Source organism: Capra hircus, chromosome 22 (genome assembly GCF_001704415.2).
Source record: "Capra hircus breed San Clemente chromosome 22, ASM170441v1, whole genome shotgun sequence".
Taxonomy (NCBI): domain Eukaryota; kingdom Metazoa; phylum Chordata; class Mammalia; order Artiodactyla; family Bovidae; genus Capra; species Capra hircus.
In genome coordinates, this window is record NC_030829.1 from 10846208 (window position 1) to 10868879 (window position 22672).

The window sequence follows — 22672 nt, forward strand, 5'->3', positions numbered from 1 at the left end:
GTCTCTTACGTCTCCTGTATCGGCAGGCGGGTTCCTTACCACTACCGCCACCTGTATCCCCACATTTCCAGGTTGCTGGGAGAGCTCTGATCTGGGAACACTCACCCCAAAGCATGTCATTGCCATATCCAGGTTTTATTGCGTTAACTGAGCATGTGAAGTGTTTATATGTCAAAACTTAGATAGGAAACTTCACGTACAGGGATTTCTGATTGAACACCGACGAAGATGCCAAGTTAAATAGTCCATTGGAATGAAACAAATAGTTCCCCTGGGACTCAGCCAGAGAGAACTGCCAGCAACTTCGGTCTTCGTGGCCTTGCCTGGGTCTTAGCGGTTTCTTTTATGAAAGTCGAGATAGGGATATTGGCAAGGCCACTGAATTGGTGACCATCAACTGGTTTCTGCCCCCACCTCCATGATTCTGAAACTCCCCCATGCTCTTCTCCCTTGGGAAGGGGTGAGTGGGAGTGGGTGGAAGTAGCATTGACACGTGACTGGGGAGGGACTTCTGAGTCCTGTCCCAGGCCGAGTTGCAGGAAACGGACCAAAGTACCCTCCACCTCTCTCAAACTCCCCTGGGTTAACTGCCAACAAACAGCAAAAGAAAATGCTTGTTCATGTCTGTAAAGCCAGAGCCCTTTTACTTGAAAACATTTATTTTAAAAGGATAGCTTTTTTTTTTTTTTTTAAATTAAAAACAGAGGTCACAGCCCTTGGAAAAGACACAGCCTACAAAAATTTTCATTTGGCCTGCATGGTATGTTTATTTATTATTTTTAATATGAATTAGTTGTCAGCATTTTAAAAATAGGCAATTCAAATAAAATTTTAGAGCTTTGGTTTCTCTTAAAGGATGAGACAGCCGGCCTTTTCTGGGTCAGTCAGGAGTTGACTTCCCCTGGGTGGAAGTTGCTCCTTTCGCTGGGCCTGGGGACTCTGATTTGCCACAGTCTCCACCACCCTCTGTTTCTTAGACAAATGAGCCGAGCGTCACTTGTCACCTGTCAGCGTGCCTGTGTATCATTTGCTTTTCTCTTACACCTATTATATCACCTGTCTGGATCCCATTGGCTTTTGTGTTTGAGACCCCTGATTTAAAATAACAGGACCTGAGTCAGAGAAAGACAGATATTGCATTATATCATGTATATGTGGAATCTAAAAAAATTAATGCAGATGAACTTGTTTACAGAGTAGAAACAGACTCACAGACTTAGAAAACAAACTTAGTGTTACTGGAGGGGGAGGTGGAGAGGGATAAATTAGGAGTTTGAGCTTAACATATGCACACTACTATATATCAAATAGATAAGCAACAAGGACCTGCTGTATACACAGCACAGGGAACTATATTCAGTATCTTGTAATGACCTATAATGGGAAAGAATCTGAACAATCCATCACTGAATCACTTTGCTGTACGCCTGAAACTAAACACTGTATGTCAACTATACCTCAATTTAAAAAATGGTAAAAAAAAAAAAATAATAATAACAGGTACTGGATAGAGCTATGATTAAGCCAGTATAACCTGGCTGTATTCCCTCACTCATCAAATAATCTTATGAGCTATGCATTCTTCTATTACTTCAGCACACACCTTCCTAGCCAGTCTTCAGTTCTGCCCAGGACTGGGTGAGGGTAACCTGTTTCTCATGTAACAGTTTATTTTCATGCCTGCCTTCTGTTGTGAAATTCCATATTCCTAACTTGCTTGGCCTTGTCAAATGTCTGATATATGAGGCACATTTATTATGGTTATAACCTATGTCTGCAGCCTCAGCTTGCGTTTGTAAAAGCAGAACCTCGTGCTCCAGGGATTGGTCCATTTGTTTCCTCTTTGGTGGGGCTCCAAGTCAGCGGCATGGGTCTCCCATTGACTGGGGTCTCCGCACGGCTGCCAGGAGGCGTGGGGAGTTGGGATCCACTGTTGCCCGAGCGCTCTTGCTTCCCGGGCAGCACAGCTAGCGCAGCCTCTGCGGGGCTCAGGAGCAGATGCTCGTCGGGCTGGGGGCTGGAGGGCGGCAGGGGCCCCGTGTGTGAGGGCGGACACTGAACGCTTTGTTGCAACTCGACTTGGTTACAGATGGGCTCTTACTTCGGCTCCTCCTTATGCGCAGTTGACCTGAACACAGACGGCCTCTCCGACCTGTTGGTGGGGGCCCCCATGTTTTCTGAGATCAGGGATGAAGGGCAGGTCACCGTCTACATCAACAAAGGAAACGTGAGTACAGAGCTGGGCAAGGTGTGGACGGGGTGAGGGAAAGAGACATTGCCCTGAGGAGTAGTGACTGAGGCCCATTACCCAGAGGAGGTGAACAGACTTGCTTCCTACCTTCAGAAAGCCCCGTGTTCATCTATGGAAAGCTATATGCAGTGTGATGACCGCAGATATACAGGGGTCCAGAAATATCCAAATGACTAGCATTGAGTGCTCCTCATGTACCAGGAGCTGTTTCTCTTGCTCCCTGTGAATGCTCTCAATGACATATGCACATTTTTTCAGGGGGTCCCCATTTTTCAGGTGAAAAAACTGAGGCTCAGATAGGTGAAGTCACCTGCCCCAAATCACACAGGTAAAAAGCGGTGGGGCTGAGATTTGAAACGTAGGCAAACTGACTTTGGAGTTAGCATGCCTCATCTCTAGGTTATGCCACCTCCCTGAGAATATGTACACAGAGAAGCCTTCTCAGGGACATGATGGCTGGAAGGAACCTTGAAGAAGAATAGGAGTTAGACAGACAGGTGGGAGTGGGCTGGGAGCTGGGCAACGTAGATTGAGGTGTCAGGCAGTGGGACCACAGTTCAGCATGGTGGGACTTGGAGGGGGGTTTATTAGGTGGGGACCAGCACAGTGGCCACGGGCTGTAGTCACGACGTCCCTTAATCTGGAGAACTGGGAAAAGAACATAGTTGCGTCAGAAAGATGTCTCTGCAGCACAGTGGAGGGTGGGTGGGGGCAGAAGCTGAGGGACTACAGTGTACCCATAGGAGCAAAGAGACCAAAGAGAAAGCAGAATCTTTTCAGGATCTAGAAGAAAGAGTATTCAACACAAGGGAAATGGTTCAATGAAAAAATTCTGTGACCACCAGCCTTTTAGCTAACTTGAGAAAATGCTTATGAGATAATCAATGGCAAAGCAGGATAAAAACTGCATATACAATCAACCTTTAAAAATATACAAAATACATAAAGTTAGTAACAGATTGCTCTGGGTGATGGTGCTTGGGTAGATATTTAGTTTTACCTTTATACCCATAGTGAGAATGTAATTCTTTCATAATCAAAAAAGTTAGTAAAAGTGTACTTTTAAGCTGTGACCAAGATGTTAAGTTAGTTAAGTTATCCTCATTGGGAGGGGGATGGTGGTATTTAGCTATAGCTAGGTGGGCAGATGCCAGAAAGAAAGGTCAGTGATTTAAAGAGGAGCCAGGGGATATTAGAGCCTTGGACTTTCTTGGATGTTTGCAAGCTCTTTGGGGAGATGCCTCCTGGTACCTGTTGTGATGGCACCTGCTTCTATACTGACCTTCCAGGAAGGGAGACAGGGCAGGAAGGGGAGAAGGGAGGCAGTCATCATGGAGATGAGAACAGTCAGCATTCAGTGGCTGCCGGCCACCGTGTTTGCAGAAGACTGACTCGATGTTTGCATGTGTGTGAACTTGTCAGGCAATAAGGTGACCAGCCCATCAGCCCCAGGGCATGCGATCTATGAGCAGGATCATTGCCCAGACCTTCTACAGGCATATGGCACCCACACAACCTATGGCTAACCAATGCCTTAATGCCTTGGGATTACCAGAGTACCTGCTAACTGCTGCTAAGTCACTTCAGTCGTGTCCGACTCTGTGTGACCCCATAGACGGCAGCCCACCAGGCTCCCCTGTCCCTGGGATTCTCCAGGCAAGAACACTGGAGTGGGTTGCCATTTCCTTCTGTTGAACTTCATCCTATGTGATGAAAGGTTTCAGGGCAGTGTGGAGCAGTGGGAAAAAATGGTGACTTGCCCTTGAATGTTGGTGTTCCCACGTACACACATAGCCTGTGTGATGTGGACAAATAGCTTGAAATCAGTGGCTCAGTTTGCTCATCTGTGAAGTGGGCAGAGTCATAAGGTCTTCCATATATAGTAACTATGTGATTTAAATGAGGGTGTGAAGCTACAGTGGCTGGTACATGCCAGGAATCAGTGTTTCTCCTCTTCACCATGCTGATGGGAGGAAATCGGCGCATATTTGTGTTGTGAGGTGGGGGTTTCACTGACTTAAGAAATCATCACATTTATTTTTTGAAAGGTATTTGTATATAATGGGAAAAAAAAAGATTTAGTCGTAACGAAAGCTTTGGGATGGCTTGTGGGTATACCGTGGCTCTGAGTGCCTCTACCCAGGAGCAGGGTTAGACGTTCTTGTGGCTCAAAACATTCGAGTGTGTGTTAACACTCTGATGGTCACATGTCACCAATTTGGGGGCAGAGTGGGTGTGGCCTTGACTGCCTCCATCACCACTGACTCTGCCCTCTGTTGGTTGGTGTTTGCTCAAGAAACACAACCCAGATATGAAAACGGGCATGGTTTTGTGTCCTGTTAACACCGCTTTCACCCCTTAACCAAGAACTACTGACTGTCAGTTTTTCTGAACCATGAGTCCGTCTGTCAAGATCACTAATACATGCATCCTGCGAAACAGCTTTATAAATGTGTACCAAAGGCACAGGAGATCAGAAATGAAAATATGTATTCCTTTAAAACAACTTTGGGGCTACTGTGGGGAGAGGAGACCATGAGGACAGGCAGGTAGGCAGGTAGATAGGTTGGTGGAGAGTGTCAGGACCGGGAGAGGTTTAGTCATTGGCCAGCAGTGTGTCTCCTTCCCTCTAAAATGTGTCTCAGGTGATCAGAGACCCCCATGGTGCCCACGTGGAAGGGGCTCCTTTCACCCGTGGGTCGGGGGGACGTTGGGTTCCTGGGATTCTGCCCAGGTGTTTCCTGTCCATGGGTGTGCAGCGGGGGAGGGCAGCATTCCCAGCTCTGTTTTTTCATTCTTTTTTTGGTTGTTCGGTTTGTTTTTGTTTTGTTTTCCGTTTTCCCTCCATCCTGTTTCCCAGGGAGTCCTGGAGGAGCAGCTGACCCTGAGCGGAGACGGTGCCTACAACGCACACTTCGGGGAGAGCATCGCCAGCCTGGGCGACCTGGACGATGACGGGTTCCCAGGTCAGTGAGCTGGCTTCTATCCTCTTACCTGGCCCTGGTGTGGGCGCTCCAGGATCCACCCGCCCGAGGGAAGGCCCGTCCATGCACTCAAGGCAGAAAATACCTGTGAGACCATGTTTCCCATGTAGGCACAGGGCTGAGCCCTGACTCTGATGGAGTTTTGCTTCTGTGAAATCCCTCCTCGTCAGCTCAGTGCATAGGGCTTCTGTGGTGGCCACATCTGAACCAGCTTCCTCTCGCCACAAACCCTTCTTGTTTCTGAGCCTCTGATGCTCCACGGTGCTCTGAGAGCACGCTGGACTGACTGAAGGTGTGAGTTTTGGGAGGGGTGGAGGTGTGTGTGCACGACCTTTGGTTCTGTTTGGCCTGAAGTTCTGTTTTGGTCTGTTCAGTACGTCCTTCCATCGCTGTATGTGCTGGGTTCAGACATCAGGACTGGTGGGGGCCACGTCACTGGTGGGGAGGGCCGAGGCGGAAGGTGGAAGATGGGCCTCAGGCTGCGCATCCAGGCTCCTTTGAAACCATAATTCCACTGGCCGTAGAAGGCCTCATTCAGATATTGGGGACCTCTGCTTGAGGTTGGGTGGGTGATGCCCTTAACCCTTGACTTCCCGTCTACAGACACATGACTTTTGTTAGAAGCAAATTGAAGAAAGGGAGAAAGATCTCAGCCGTGTCTCAAGAGTTGTCAGTTTATGAGAATAACACAGAGATTTTTTGTTCTTTTTTTTTTTTATAAAGTGAATACTGTTTTATATAATTCCTTTACCCAAGGATAGAGTTGACTTTCTCAGCTATGCAGTAACCATTGTCTATGGAACTCTCTTCTCTGATGGACAGACATTAGGGTGGGTGGTTGATATTCACATTCTTTCATTGCACAAGTTAATAATTTATCTTGTGAAGATGAGGTAGAAATTGTTCTGGTATTAAATTCTTCTCAGCTTCTATAATTTTCTTTCTACTTTTTTTTTTTTTCCTGCTGCTAAGAGATTGTGTTCCTAGTTTAATGCCTGAACAAGTAACAATCAAGACCTCTCTAGACATCCTGTGGGAATTAGAGAACCCACTGTTACATTATTCCATGTGGTTTTTCTAACGCAGAGCTGCCTTTCTTCCCCCAGATGTGGCCATTGGCGCACCCAAGGAGGATGACTTTTCGGGAGCAGTGTACATCTATCATGGCGATGCCAGGGGCATGGTCCCTCAGTACTCCATGGTAATTGGCATGAGAATGTCTTGGGCGCTGGTCATACATTCATTCTACAGACACACGCAACACCCAACATTGCTCCTGCATTCACCTTCACCCCCTTCAGTGAAGGATGCAAACCACTGATACCACTTCTTAAATCTGAACATGTTTATAGACTCCCACGTTTGCTCATATCTAGGGAGGCATTCTGCCTATAGAAGATAATATCCAAATTCTTAGCCACAGTTAGAGAGGCTTATGGAAGAAGAGGGGGCTTGCCTTTTCTGGTTACGGCTTTGTCAACCATTTATGGTGAGCCAACGGTATTATCCTGTAAAATATAACCTAGAACGACAATGGTCCATGGAGGAGGGACCTGAAAGCTGTTCACGGGGCTGTTGTTACAACTGGCATTAAAACTGTCAAAGCCCTGGCCTCGTTCCCCTGGACCTGGGAACGTGGAAGTGGTGAGTTCTGTTTTTTCGCTTGAAGTTCAATCTTGCTGATGGTGTCAAGCCTAGCCCCTGGGAAAAAAGGAAGTCACTTTCTGGACAGAAGCATGATCAGGATGTTTGTGGATGTCTGTGTGTAGAGTGGCACAGGCCTGGGTTCTTCTAGCGAGTCAGCAATGGAAAGGGACTGAGCGCACGTCGAGAAATTTCCAATCAGCCCATACTGATTTACTGAACATTTCTTACTTTCTCGCCTCCTTCTACTCAAGCTGACACTTCTCGTCACCAAGAAACTTGCCTCATATCTTGAATATTGGGAAGGAAACCAAACTCTGAACTGAGTCCTCTTCTTAGGAAATGTTCTATAAAATGAAAGAGGAGGTATTGAAACCTGTCCATGCATGGAGGTCTCTAGGTAGGAAAAGACTTTCCAAGTTGATTTTAAGGGGCAGTACCTACATGTTAAGCTCAGTGTGTCCGTTCCTAATTGTGCTTCCTGCAGCAGATAAGAGTCAGCTGATTGAGGGTCAAGGGCTGGTTGGTTGGCTGCCAGCTGAGCCCAGGCTCCCTCTCCTGGGCCCGCTGCTTGGTTCTGTGATTCCAGCAGGAGGCAAGTGCCGAGGGAGGTGCTGGTGAGAGCAGGGATGCTTCCTGAGTGCCTGCTCTGCTGTCTTACCTCAGTCCTCATCACAGCCGTGTGACGTGGGCACCTCTGTCATCCACCTTTCCTATATGAGGTGACTGTAGCCCAGGGAGGTGCATTGACCTGCCCATCGTCACCAGCTAGGAAGTGGCAACGTGGCCACTGAGACTTTGTCAGTCTAACTCCCAACCCTCTTATTGCAACCACTACCCTCAACTCCACATCAGAAAAAGGAACACTGAGAGAAGCTCCGTTGGAAAACAGAAATAGGGAAGCTTATTTTGCTGGGAGGCATATTTACTCCGAGGGGCCTTCATCTACATGGACCACGCTCTGTGCATTAGAAATGAGTAAGTCCGAGTCTTTGCGACCCCATGGACTGTAGCCTACCAGGCTCCTCCATCCATGGAATTTTCCAGGCAAGCATACTGGAGTGGGTTGCCATTTCCTTCTCCAGGGGATCTTCCCTACCCAGGGATCGAACCAGAGTATCCTGCATTGCAGGCAGACGCTTGACCGTCTGAGCCAGCAATGATTAGGGTGAGAAATGAGTAATGGTGGGAATAAACTCCTAGGGGATTCAGCTAGCTCGGCAGGAGGCAGAGGCCTCCGGGGGAAATGTGGGGGCCACACCCAGTCCCCAGGGGCTGCTGTGCTGTGGGTCAGGGGGCTCTGTTCCCACTGTCACAAGCTGAAAGTCATCCAGGGAGTAGCCATCCTTGGGCAGCCATTGAGGTCACTCTCCACGCTTCCTCCTGGAAGCTTGTTGCCGGACCTGGGAAGCTAATTGCACAGAGAGGCGATTACAAGTTGAGAGACCCCGCTTCCCCTCCTCCTGCGGCCCTCCTATGTTTTGTGGTGTTGCTGGGAGGGATCCCTGCAGACAACTGAAGCATACATTTTGTGGTCAGCGCGGATTGTCTTTATAGGAAGCAGGGATCAGCAGCTGGATCCGTCCTGCCTTTGTCAGCACGCAGCCTAGCTCGTTAGCTCTAACAAAGAGAAGTGGTTTGGGGCTCTTTAAAAAAAAAAACGAGAAGAAAAGAAGCAACCGGTGATTACGCATTTCCAAGCTCCTAATGTATATGTGATAAGTTTCGTGATTTTAAAGGAAGAAAAAAAATCCTTTAATGCCAGATTGTCCAGGGCCCAGGCTTGGACAGAGCGGGCATTGTGTGGGTGAACTAGAGAAGGAAATCAGAAACAAGCCTGGGCAAGGGGATTGCTTTTCTTTGGCCCAGATTGGTGTTATTTCTGCTGGATATATTGTGAGATTGGGGTCTGAAGTTCTTCCATATTACTCTGTAACTCATTCCTCTTCCTCGAGTTTACCATGAAAAGTGTTGATTTTAAGATCCTCCTGTGCCTTTCTCAACTTGAGCCCCCCGGGCATGTCCCAGCGGCCCCTGTGATCTCTCTCCTGCCATCAGGACACCGCCTGAAAACCTGGTGAAGCGGAGGTTTCCCAAGGCTCCTGGTTTTCATTTAGAGTTATTAGCACCAAGCGGACTTATCTTCCTGGCTTTATGGCATAATGGCCTGCAGATGTCTGTGGGATAACTTAAGCCTGCATCACCACCCCCAAAAGGACCACCCCTTCACTCTTCCTGGCTTGTCCCAGCCACAGCATACCTCAGAAATGCAAACTCAGGGCAAGCTGCTGCTCACATCTTTGGACCTCAGAGCGAGATGCTCTGCTTCAAAATCTGGCTTTTAGGAAACACATAGACACACATCCCTGTTTGTTTAGATGGAACCACAGGGGAACGTAGGGCTCTATCTGTTAGCAAGATACTTTTCTTCAGTGTTTCCTACAGTGCTCTGATTTTTACTTTAACGTTTGCACACTTCCTGTTGCATGGTTTCACTGAGGTGGCAGGAGGAGGGTTGTTTGCAATTACTGGCTGCTGGGGAAGTCCCTGCTATCTCATATGTAGGTCTTATAGAAAACCCGCCCTCCCCATACTTGTGATTTCTTTGCAGGAAGGAACAGGATAAGGCAAGAAAGTCCCAAGTGAGCCCTGGGTATATATATACCTGGTTTTGACATGGAGGCTGCTGTGTGGCATGAATACAAAGCACTTCTCTTACCATACACAATGAGGGCCTTGGGAGGGAGGCCTCACCAGGGAGACTGTTAATAGAAAGGGAAGAAATAACAGGTCAGATCCCAGAACGTGGCACTTTCCTGATTTGGAAAGTTTGGCATCTTTGTGTGGAGCTGTGCCGCACACGCATGGATGTATGACAAAAGCTGGGTGTACAATAAATATTCTTGAGCCAGTACAGCATGTGTTGTGTTAGCACAGGTTGGGCTTGACGACGACGAGGAGATAAACACAGATGCTGGTATGGCCTGCTGGCAGAAGAGCTGTCAATGCTGAATGGTTGGTTGAAGGCTGCCTTTCAGGACAGCTTCAGCTGATTTTTTTTTTTTTTTTAATTTCCTTCAGTTTACAAAAGTTCAGGACCATGGAGTTTTAGATTTACTAGGTAGAGCTGTTTTGTCCTGTCTGTGATTCTCAGGAGCCTGAACATCTTCTGGTTGGCTTGATGGAGAGGTGGTTTCCACGTGGTCATCTTTTCTAGGTAGATGTGTTGATTCCTGTCCACCTAGGAGTGTGCGTCTTAGGAGTGTTCCATGTTTAGTACATGTTTAGGTAGAGAGATGTGAGGAAAATGTGTTCTGAGGATTCCAGCCAGCTATACCTGTATAAAAACAAAACAGAACTTCCCTTAGAAATGGCAGTTGACCTTAATCCATTTGGAGCTTCATTCAATACATCAAAACATGAACATGTTCATCTAGGTGGTTTGTTCACCGAGCTTAGAAAAAGTTGTAAATGGTGACATTTGACTCAGGCAAGTACTAATAAAGGAGTGTGGGGTCTTCAACTGCCTGCTAAAGCCCCCGATCAAATTCAGGCCACATTTTTTTTTTCTTTGACCAACTTCAAGACCAAGTGTCCGAGAGAAGCTGGGCTAAAGCAGTCACGGGTTCTTATTTGTGACTGTGCTCCTTCCGGTGGCTCAATCTCCCTATTATCTGTTGCAGAAGTTGTCGGGGAGGAAGATAAGTCCGGTGCTGCGGATGTTTGGTCAGTCCATATCGGGAGGCATTGACATGGATGGAAATAGTTATCCTGGTAAGCTATTTTTCTTGAAAGACACATGAGATAAGCCAAGATAACCAGTCTGGTAAGTGTGGTCACATCTATTTAGGCTTAGAAAAATTCACACAAGTAGAACAGGGTGTTTTGCCTGGTGTTTGCTTTTTAAGATGAAAGTAGTGTTAAAATTAAATTTTTTTTTTCAGTTTTAAAATGATCTGCTCTGAAGGGTTTAAGCACCAGGAGGGTGGATTTTTGTAGTGATTTCCGTGGCAGCAAGTCTTTCTGATGAAGACAAAAAGCCCTCTCCACATTCAGAATATAAGGAGTGAAACCTCGTGCTTTCCGTATTATTTGAGCATATTTGGAGGTGTCTTCCTCTTGATGGGAGAGAAGGAGCAACCCCCCCATCCCCCAAACACACACACACAGACAAGTATTGAAAGAAACACTTGGAGCAGGAAGAAAACCATGTCCTTCCTCTGACACAGAAAACAGACCTTTGCCATTCAAGGCTGGCTGGCTTATCTTCGGGGTTAATTAATGCCTTGTGGTGGTTGAGGCTAATTGAGTAAAAATGTACAATTTCAAACCCCGATCCTCAGACATATCCGGTTTAGGTGAAATTGACTGGGCAATGGAATAGTGGACCCTTTGCTGTTTGAAGGGGATGGAGTAGGCAAGGTGAGGAAGCAAAGAGAAGACGTGAAAAAAAATCCCAAATCATCGTGGAATTCAGAAAAAAAGTCCCTGAAACTGTAGGTCATCGTGCTAGCTTGAGAAAAAGTTTCTTTCCATTTAAAATGCCTCAGAAGGATCTGTGAAAATGAATGAAGTTCTGTATAGGGTACAGAATTTCAGAGTTTCTCACAGACAGGAGTTTTGATCATCCTTGTAAATCTACAGAGCCAGGAGGAGTGGGAACAGAAAAGGGTCAGTTTTGAGGTCTGTTTCCCTGATAGCTTACTTGGTAAAGAATCTGCCTGCAATGCGGGAGACCTGAGTTTGATCCCTGGGTTGGTAAAATCCCCTGGAGAAGGGAAAGGCTATCTACTCCAGTATTCTGGCTTGGAGAATTCCGTGGACTGTATAGTCCATGGGGTCGCAAAGAGTCGGACACGACTGAGCGACTTTCGCTTCTTCACTTTTCCTTGTAGGCCATCCTAAGTCTTTTTGTTTGAGAAAGCAATTCTTATTCTGGGCAATTTGTGGCTGTCCCTAAATAATACTGTCCATTGGTTTAGCAATACTGTCCATTGCTTCTCTGTGCGATGTGCACTATAAAGTTACCCCCATAGGTAGTTAGAGATACAGGTGTCTCCCCTTTTTACAGATAAGGATGCTGAGCCTCAGAGAACTTAGGGTGCCAGAGACCACATTGTAGTGCGAATGAGGACTCAGGCTGCTCCCCTATATTTGCACAGTGAGCAGGTGTGGTCACACTTCACAACACATGTGGATTTCTTACCTTACAGTTTTTCATAAGAGAAATGGCAAGTGCATCAGATTCTTTTATGTTCAAATATCTAGGCAATTAAAAAAAGACTGTTAGAAAATAGCAAAATTAACATGCACACCCAAGGGCAGGGATTTTAGCAGTCCTGTAGTCCATGGATACATTCTTTGTTTTTCCTAATTGAGGGCATTTGTAGATGGAGGGATTCAGATGCTTTTGGGTTAAGATGCTTGGTTCTGTAAGTGGTCATGGGGACTGCAGGGCTGAAGGGTTTTATTATATTTGAGGGGAGAAAAGGCAGAGAACTGTTGCATAAATGCACAGTTCCTAAATTAAAATTATTTAGGAATAAACATTACCAACTAACACTTGTCTTGATTTATAGTTGGTCAAATATTTTCATGAGTTTTCTGATTTTCATATCTGATTTAGTGTATTTAGTAACTATTATATAGAGCAAGTATGTAATAAATGTCTTCTGATTTAAATATTACAAAATGCTTTCAGCTTTTGAAGAAGACATTGGGGGTCGTTATCTCCATTGTGCAGACAAGGACCCAGAGAGTCTCTGTGGTCACGTAGAGGGAGGGGTGGAATGGAGACGGTTCTCATGTTCTGCAGAACCTAGAGCTTCTCCCAGGAGTCATTTGATTCCAAGTGTCCCTCCTCTGAATCCCTGATGTCCAAAAGAAACAATGTGAGCCACTTATGTAATTTAAATCATTCTAGTAGCCACATAAAAAATGATATAGAAAGAAACAGATGAAGTTAATTTTAATAATGTTTTATTTAGCCCCATGTATCAACATATTATCATGTCAGCATACAATCAATGCAAAAATTTTTTATTAGTGAAATAGTTAATATTTTTTAGTACCAAGTCTTTGAAATCAGTTTGTCTTACATGCATGTCTCGGTGCAGACTGGAACCCTTTGGGGTCTCAGCTGCCACACCTGGCAGTGGGCTGCCATACATGACAGTGTGGCTCTATCTCCTCCAAAACCATTACAAGCCCCTGACCTTGAGACTGGCCTCCATCACGTTGGAGCACCTTGACAGCGGGTGGGTGAGATGGGCTTCAGCAAGATTCTAAATCTGTAAACTTGTGGTTTTCAGATGTAACTATTGGAGCCTTCATGTCGGACAGTGTGGTTCTCCTAAGGTGAGATGCTTCTCTCTTTCCTCTCGGTTCTGTGTGGGCGAGGGATGGAATTGGGTTGGGGGGCGGTGCAGGGGATTTATTTATCATCAGTCAGCAATCACTCTGCCCCGTTCCTTGCATGCGGAGGTGCTCGGTAATTGCGACTGCTACCTTTGTTTCTCTATTCTTGTTATCCTATATCCCAGGGTTTCCAGCTGGTGGGCCTTGAGTGGCTTGTATGTGTGAGGATAGCATCCTTGGAGCCCATGAACAACCCTTTCCGTGGATGTGCTATACATAAGCTGTCATTTCCCGTGGGTACTATGAGACTGCCTTGTCCCATCTGTTCATCCCTACCTACAGCCTTCATCACCACTTCCCCACCTCCTGGTCCCCAGCCCCCCAGGGACTGGGAGCCTCCTGCCCCCTCACTCTTTGGTGACAGCAGAGGGTGAGGGACTTGAGTTCACTGTGAAGCCCATGCCGTCTGGATCCCTCCTGCAAAGGCCAGTGGGCTGCCGTCCCACCCACGAACCCTCTCCAAGTATTTCTGTCTGTATGAGTCAGAGGAGGCAGAATTACACTTTGGAGTGGGAGCCAACTCTTAGGTTTTGTTAACAACCTGATTGCAGAACTTTCTAAAATAGGCTAGTAGGATCTTAGAGCTGGAAGGGATCCCAGAGGCCATGGAGTTCCACACCCTGGATTCCTCTCATTCAGCAGGGCCTTTCTCTTGAGTCTCTACCTCAGGGCTACACAGCTTCCTCTGGAAGGAGGGACCACCTCAGATGGGGGCTTAGGAACTTCTAAGGGAACCAGTTAACTCTAGGTAATGAAAAACATCAAGTTGTTCAAGTTACTTGCCTTGTGCACACTTACCCACAAAGGCTATTTGCAGGCTTTGTCAAATTGGCAGTAGCCAGAACTGTCTTTCAGAAAATCCATGGATGATTTACATTTTCAAGATTGAGTGTAAACTTCCTGAGCCAGAAGTGACTCTGTTACTCCAGAGATTCTGATACTTTTAAAATCCGCGACTCCTTTATTGAGCACTGCAATGGGCAGAAAATTGTGGGGAAACGTAATATTTAAGGCATTCTGAATCAAGCGGATTTGTTAGACCAAGCCATAAATACATCACAAAACATCATCAATATAATACAGTATGGGGCAGGTGCTATGTGAACAGTATAGATGGTACATAGTCTAAAGATTTAGAAAAGATGGTAACTACTCTAAGAATGGTCTAAACAGAGACTTGGATTATATTTTCTTATCAGATACCTAGCCTTAAGGGCCTTTAGCTTTCAAGTTTTTTTCTTTTTCATTCTTTCTTTAATTCCTGAGAGTTAATTTAAGATGGCCAATCATGTTGGAAAGAAATGAATAAATTTAATATGGCATCCCCCCCCCCCCGCCCCGAATATTACATTGTTGAAGAGGCAGAATAGTCTTGAGATTGAGAGTGGAAACTCTGGGGCCAGGTGGCCTGGGTTCAACCCTAACTCTGCCCTTAAGAGGTGAGTTTCCTGAGCAAGGCTGGTAACCTCTGTTTCAGGATGGTCACCTGTTAAAAAGGCAATCGTGCTCACCTCACTGAATATCCTAAGTTTTTATGAGAGCTCAATGAGCTAGAACAGTGCCTGGTTTAAGTGTTCAATTTTATGATTATGCTCAGTCATGTTTTACTCCTTGTGACCCTTGGAGCAGGCCGGGCTCCTCTGTCCATGGGATTCTCCAGGCAAGAATACTGGAGTGGGTTGCCATTTCCTCCTCCAGGGGGATGGATCCTTTACTTTCCATAGGGTTGGATTTCTCCTTTATCACCCTATTCTCTGCATTGGCGTTTTCTCAGGTGGAGCAGCTTTCATGGCTACAGATGGTTGTGGTTGGACTTGAGAGACCAAAGCTCCAGCTGGTGGCCTCACAAAGTCATTTTCCTTCTGCTCACTCTTCCAAGCAGTGTGCTCTGGCTTCTCAGGATTCCCCTTGAATAAAACACATTCCCCGGCTGCTGTTAGTGGAAACCAGGCCCTCTCCAAACCAGGAGCTTCTGGCTTAAGGCATATCTTATGGGTTCTGCTTTTTCATCATCCTTGTATTTTATAAGCTTACAGCTGTGAGCTCTAACCCAGAGAGGCTTGTCTTCTTCTGTCCTCTTTTGTGAGGGACAACACTCTCCAGGGATTTCCTCACACGTAGGTGTTACCCATGGATGGGAGACCCCAGACCCTAGCCTGGCATGGAGGGAAGAATCGGATGAGGTTGATGAACTCTAACAGGGATGGATGTAGAGTCCACAGAGGAGAACAGCTGGGAGCATTTGGAGAGAGGAGACTTTAGGACCAGAGCCAGGATGACGGGCTCGGATGAGGAGGTCCGCAGACGGCCGTGACAACCATGCCAGGGGTGCCTGGGGGTCCCGAGCTCACGGTGACCCATTCCCTCGTTCATCTGCCCCTGTGCATTGGCCTGTTGAGAAGCAGCTGGGTGTCAGATTGGGATGTACTTCCTTGTTGTTCAGTGGCCAAGTCATGTCTAACTCTTTACAATCCCATAGACTGCAGCACACCAGGCTTCCCTGTCCTTCGCTATCGTTCATGTCCATCGAGTCAGTGATGCCATCCAACCATCTCATCCTCTGTTGCCACCTTCTCCTCTTGCCCTCAATCTTTCCCAGCATCAGGGTCTTTTCCAATTAGTCGACTGTTTGCATCAGGTGGCCGAAAGTATTGGAGCCTCAGCTTCAGCATCAGTCCTTCCAATGAGTATTCAGGGTTGATTTCCTTTAAGATTGACTGGCTTCATCTTTCTGGATCGAACCAGTGCCTCCTACACTGGCAGGCAGGCTCTCTGCCCCTGAGCCACTAGGGAAGCCCTGGCTGTACTGTGGAGAGCAGCCAGCAGAGTTAATGATCAGAGAGCCGTCGTTTGATAAGTGCCTACCTGTGCCCGGCACTGTCTAAGCCCTGGTGTGTAGTAACTCCTCACTCTTGTTGCTTTTCACATTGCGGTATAATCTGCATACAATTTAGGCAGGTGCTTGATGGGTCTTGCCCAGTGTGTACCCCCGTGTAACTTCTACCCCCATCCAGACGAAGAGCATTTCTGTCACTCCAAGAAGCGTCCTCTTGCCTCTCTCTAGTCACACCCCTCTCCTGGCAGACGACTGCTCTTCTGATTTCTGTCCCCCTGGATCAGTTCTAGGATTTCCTATAAATTGAGCTAGAGTGTGTGCACCCTTTGGTTTCTAGCTCTTTGCACTCAGTGTGATGTTTTTGAGACGCAGCTGTATTGCGAGCTGTGCAGTTATTTCCTGGTACTGAGTGGTGTTCCATTGACTGAGTAGACTGCAATTGTTTGTCTATTTTTGGAAGAATATATCTGAACTCTTTTTTAAAAATTTCATTTTTTGGCCACACTTTCTTGGCTTCTGGGATTTTAGTTCCTTAACTAGGGATCGAACCCGTGTCCTCGGCAGTGAGAGTGTGAAGTACTAACAACTGGACCACCAGGGATTCCCCTGCGTTTTAACCCTTAGTCTTCTTAATAACTCCATGACAGAGATATGGTGATTAGGAGCCTCCTTTTAGGGGTGAGGAAACCAAATGACCTGGAGGTTTTATCAGTTTAAAAGAGGAGGGATTCTAGGTTGCGGTAAATGCCTTGAGGACAGTAGAGCAGGGTTGCCCTGTCAGAGGGGGCGAGTGCCACGCTCAGCAGAGGCCGGGGAGGGCGAGTGGGGTCGCAGGTGGCGGTGAGGGCAGTGGCGCCCTTGCTGTGGCAGGTCTGCAGAAGTCGGCGGCCCAAGTCAGATGGCCGTGGGTGGGAGAGAGGAGGAGAAGCAGGAAAACGGTACATCTTACCTTCTTTCCAGAAGCTTGACTGCGGAGGGGGAAGTGGGAGTGGCGGTGGTTCAGAGGGTGTTTGGAGGGCGGGACCAAAGTGGCCCTCCACTTCACCCTCATCTGTCCGAACCTCACCCTGACCCCCGTCCTTTCTCGGGGCCTGGAGAGGTTGAAGAGGTAGAAGGGGGCAGGGGAGGCGGAGGAGGGACTGGGGAGGCAAGGAGGGGAGTGTCTGGTGTCCGGACTGTGGGTGGGACTGGGCTCAGTGCAGGATTCAGTTTGCGATGTGGATGAGGGTGACCGCTTCAGGTCTCTTCCAGGAGTGTGAGGGGCTCAAGGTGAGCAGGGAAGGCTCCAGAGACAAGGTGGGGCCCCTCAGAGAGGGAGGAGCAGGCAGAAGGATCGCCCAGGGCGTCCAGGGGACCGGGCAGGTTGGCACCCTTTGATGAGGTGCTGCATGTGGCTGAGCAGCAATGAGCCGGCAGTCTGGAAACTGGCTGACGAAGCTAAGGGGCATCCCAGGCATGACTTTGCTGACAGGCAAGTAGGGATAGACTTGGAGTTACCTTAGGGTCTTAGAGAGACCAGAACATGGAGGAGAGCCAGGAAACCATGCCTGTGTGTGCATGTACCACACACACACACACACACACACCATACACGTCACATACACACCACACACACACGCACAGTCACACAAACCATACACACACACCACACTTACACACACCATCCACAGCATGCCTGTTCTGCTCTACGGGGGAGAGGCAAGAGCCATGTAGGTTAGGAATGCTTTGGGCTGCAGTTAAGAGAAAACCTTTCTGAGACTGGTTTTCAACTACGTAGATGTTGAATTGGGCCTCCCTTGTGAAAAGCCTCTTGATGAAAGTGAAAGTGGAGAGTGAAAAAGTTGGCTTAAAGCTCAACATTCAGAAAATGAAGATCATGGCATCCGGTCCCATCACTTCATGGGAAATAGATGGGGAAACAGTGGAAACAGTGTCAGACTTTATTTTTGGGGGGCTCCAAATCACTGCAGATGGTGACTGCAGCCATGAAATTAAAAGACGCTTACTCCTTGGAAGAAAAGTTATGACCAACCTAGAGAGCATATTCAAAAGCAGAGACATTACTTTGCCGACTAAGGTCCGTCTAGTCAAGGCTATGGTTTTTCCAGTGGTCATGTATGGATGTGAGGGTTGGACTGTGAAGAAGGCTGAGTGCCAAAGAATTGATGCTTTTGAACTGTGGTGTTGGAGAAGACTCTTGAGAGTCCCTTGGACTGCAAGGAGATCCAACCAGTCCATTCTGAAGGAGATCAGCCCTGGGATTTCTTTGGAAGGAATGATGCTAAAGCTGAAACTCCAGTACTTTGGCCACCTCATGCGAAGAGTTGACTCATTGGAAAAGATTCTGATGCTGGGAGGGATTGGGAGCAGGAGGAGAAGGGGAGAACAGAGGATGAGATGGCTGGATGGCATCACGGACTCGATGGACGTGAGTCTGAGTGAACTCTGGGAGATGGTGATGTCAGGGAGGCCTGGTGTGCTGCGATTCATGGGGTCACAGAGTTGGACATGACTGAGCAACTGAGCTGAACTGAACTGAACTGTGGTTCAGCTGGTAAAGAATCTGCCTGCAATGCAAGAGACCTGGGTTCGATCCCTGGGTTGGGAATATCCTCTGGAGAAGGGAAAGACTACCCACTCCAGTATTCTGTCCTGGAGAATTCCATGGACTATATAGTCCATGGGGTCACAAAGAGTTGGACATGACTGAGTGACTTTCACTTTAAGACGTGAATTAGCTCCCTGGAGTAATGGATTACTTTGGGGATGGTTAGTGGTCTCACACCTTCATCAAGGGTGTGGGCTCTTTATCTCTTCTCCCATCTCTGCCATTCAGGCATCACTGACCCTACAAAAGGACAGGGTCACTGGAATAACATCATGTTCCAGGGTGTCCTGACTGGGTTTATTGTCTACCTGGAAGTGAAATACCGTGATCAAATTAGATATCAGAATTTAAACTGAGAATCATGAGAAAAAAGTATTCTATGGATTAAAGATGTGGGGGTGTGTGTGTATATACACACACACACACATTATGGTATATTGCTCAGCTATAGGAATGAGTGAAGTAATGCCATTTACCACAGTAAGGATGGACCTAGAGATGCTCATACTCTGTGATCAGACTCAGATCATACCCAGATAGAAAAAGACAAATCTCATGTGGTATCACTTATACCTGGAAGCTATAAAATGATACAAATGAACTTATTTACAAAAACAGAAATAGAAAACAAACTTATGATTACCAAAGGGGAAATTAGGGAAGGGATAAATTAGGAGTTTGAGGTTAACATATACACGCTGGTAGATATAAAACAGAAAACAGTGAAGACCTACTGTGTAGCACTGGGAACTCTGCTCAATATCTTATAATAATCTATAAGGGAAAAGAAGCTGAAAAAGAATAGACATATGTATATATGTTTAACTGTATATATGTTTAACATATGTATATATGTTTAACTGAATCACTTTACACCTGAAGCCAACCCAACGTTGTAAATCAACTATACTTCAATTTAAAAAAAGCATTGCAGCCACCAGCTTCTTTTAAAGTCTCAGTGCTTTTGTAGTGCTGCCCTTGGGTACCCCTCTGCTTTCATCTCAGCCTGTGAAACCCAGTCTCCCACCCCAACCAGGGTGTGGGCTGGCCCGACTCTGCCCTCAGGAAGTTTGTTCTCTGGGATTAGCTCAAGAGGGCAGGTCTGGTGTTAGGGTGACAGGCTCCTGGTGTTATGTCCTGGAAGGTCGGAGGAAGTGATCAGAGAGGCTTATGAAAGATTTCTGGGCTTTTCCTGGTCCTGAAACAATACTTGGAGTTGAAACAAAAAGGTTTGGGGGAACTGATCTGACGGATGTTGGAGGGAGAGGTGCTTGTGAAGGTCCCAGCCTATCATTTCAAAGGACTCTGTTTTTTTTTTTTTTTTCTTTTTTCTTTTAACAACCCTCATCGAAGTCCTTTTATCTGTACTGCTCACTTCTGCTTCCTGCTCACCCCGCCTTCCTCTGCCAGGCTCTATCCTGGGAGGAGGAAGCAGGCATTTCCCCAAGGAGGGGCCCTGGGATGGTGGGAGGGGCTGGGCTGCTTCTGCACAGTGGCCTGGCAGGACATGTGCTAGGCAGGTGAAGTCTCACAGAGCGGACTCCGGCTCTGCTGGTACCCCTGTCTGTTTGATGAATCTTTGACCCCTCCTGTAGTTTTCGATTCCTTGGACTAGAGAGATTTCATTTAACAAGGGTGGTGGTTGTTTGAAATTTTTATTGGAATATAGTTGATTCACGATGTTATGTTAGTTTCAGGTATACAGCAAAGTGAATCAGTGATACATATACATTTATCTACTCTTTTTAAAAATTTTTTCCCATATGACTCATTACAGAGTATTGAGTAAAATTTCCCTGTGCTATGTAGTTAAGTCCTTAGTCGTTCTCTATTTTTTAAAATTTATTTTACTTTATAATACTGTATTGGTTTTGCCATACATTGACTTGAATCCGCCATGAGTGTACATGGTTCCCCATCCTGAACCCCCCTCCCTCCTCCCTCCCCATCCCATCCCTCTGGGTTTTTGAACACCTACTCACTAGGCAATATCAGGATGAATTCAGCAGGATCCCAGCCCTTGGAGGGCCTGTAGGCTGATGAGATGAATTTGGACATGGACAGTGGCCTTAGTTAGTAGGTGAGGTGAGGTGTGGACACAGAGAAGGAAGAAATCCCAGTGCTGGGGTGCTGAGGAACACTCGAGAGTCTTCTAAGGATGAACCTAGAAGGAAGTTGGAAACCAGATATTGGATTTCCAGGCACTGCCATTGTCTGACTTCCGTTAGACTTGCAGCTGGGTCTGCCCGTAGTTCCTTTCTGCTTGTCACAATTGTGCTCCTCCTAGGCCACATCTCAAGGCAGTGCTGGCAGCAGTGAAATCCCCTAACTCCACCTGGGCCACGCAGTTTCTTGCTTCCTTTCCTCCTCGAGGTTTTCCTTAATGCTTTCTTTTCTCCAAGTTGGTGTTGGTCCTGGCTCCCATCTGTCTTGTCCCCCTGGGCGCTCTTTGCAGGATCATTGAACACAAGTGAGGTCATTGTTCTCAAGCTGCTAAAGCCCCTTAATCTTGTTATATCACCCCGGCGGCGTGAAGGCTGGGGCTCCTTGGGGGTAAAAGGGTCTCTTTGTGAGGCCTGGAGAGGAGAAGGTTAAGCCACAGTTTAGGTGAATCTTCCCTCAGCAGATGTTTGCAACCAGAGCAGAATGGTGTGATTCACTCCCTGCTTCCAATAGGGGGCCCCTGGGGAGTCCCCAGAAGGCCAGCAATGATGTCCATCCATCAAGCACTGGGGGGTGGTCCTTGTCAGTGACAGGAGTGTGCATGTTTATTGGGTTTCACTTGGTCCAGCTATTAGGCAGGGTGATTTCTTCAGCTCTGAAATGCTTTGCTGTTACCAGCTGGGACCGCATTTATCAAGGTCTTTTAGAAAAAGTACTTAACTAATTGATGGGAGTAAACGAAGAGGGAAGGTTTCTAGATGGGACTTTGCAGTTCATGGCAATAATGGCAGTAAATGTGTCGGGGGATTCCTGCTCGTGCGTCTGTTAATCTTGAGTCATGGCATCCCCCTATAGGGACACCTCTTAAATCTGTTCCTATCTTCCTAATAAAATGGAAATCAAAAGTTAATTGGTGAAATTTTCAAATAATCTCCCAACATCTGGTGGTTCATTTATGGCTTCAACCAGATGTGTTTTATTAACAACTAGCTGGCCTTTATTATTGGGAAGATAACTGTTCATTTATTGGGAAATAAGCTGAGACACCAGAGAATAGGATTTACAGAGCACCCTGCCCATTTTCTCCCACTCAGGCTGTTTCATGCTTTGCTTAGATGCTGGGCTAAAGTCCTAGGAATTGTCCTGTTGGCTTAGTTATCGTTTGGTTCCTCCTGACCTGTAGGGCGAGACCCGTCATCACAGTGGATGTCTCCATCTTCCTCCCCGCCTCCATCAACATCACGGCGCCTCAGTGTCATGATGGCCAGCAGCCTGTGAACTGCCTGAACGTCACCGCCTGCTTTAGCTTCCACGGCAAACACGTTCCGGGAGAAATAGGTAACACACAAGACCAAGTCAGGGCTCCGCATAGCCATCCTAACTGGAGTGGGACTGTGGGATCATGGGCAACCAGGGGCTGTTCTGGAGTTCCCTCCTGAAGTGCCACCTGGCTGGGTTTACAGGCAGCGGATCCACAGGCTAGATGCCCTTTTCCCTGAGGTTCCCCCTCTGCTCTTCTTACCATTATTTCCCCAATTCAGTGCCACCTCCAGCTCTCAGAAGAATAATATTTGACTGTAAGCATCATTTCTCCAAATGTCCCTGGACCATACTGAAACCTCACTGGGCCACAGGGAGGACAGGTGGTGGGTCTTGTGGACATGCAGTGGGTAGCCTGGCCCTTCCGAAACATTCCATGTAGTTATGAAAAAAAGTAGTGGGACTTTGGAGGCTCTCCCTTGAGCTTGCAGCACCAGCCAGATGTTGAG

The 22672-nt window shown here is 47.0% G+C and overlaps 1 protein-coding gene across 1 annotated transcript in view; it reads left to right on the top strand.

Annotated features, from left to right (window-relative positions):
- ITGA9 (integrin subunit alpha 9) overlaps positions 1-22672 on the top strand; it is a 366775-nt gene that overhangs the window by 65451 nt on the left and 278652 nt on the right. Inside the window, exons 9-14 of the mRNA XM_018067208.1 lie at positions 2090-2227; positions 5112-5217; positions 6342-6436; positions 10563-10653; positions 13191-13236; positions 22087-22241. Of these exons, the coding sequence (XP_017922697.1) occupies positions 2090-2227; positions 5112-5217; positions 6342-6436; positions 10563-10653; positions 13191-13236; positions 22087-22241 (631 nt within the window). The remainder of the gene's footprint in view (positions 1-2089; positions 2228-5111; positions 5218-6341; positions 6437-10562; positions 10654-13190; positions 13237-22086; positions 22242-22672) is intronic.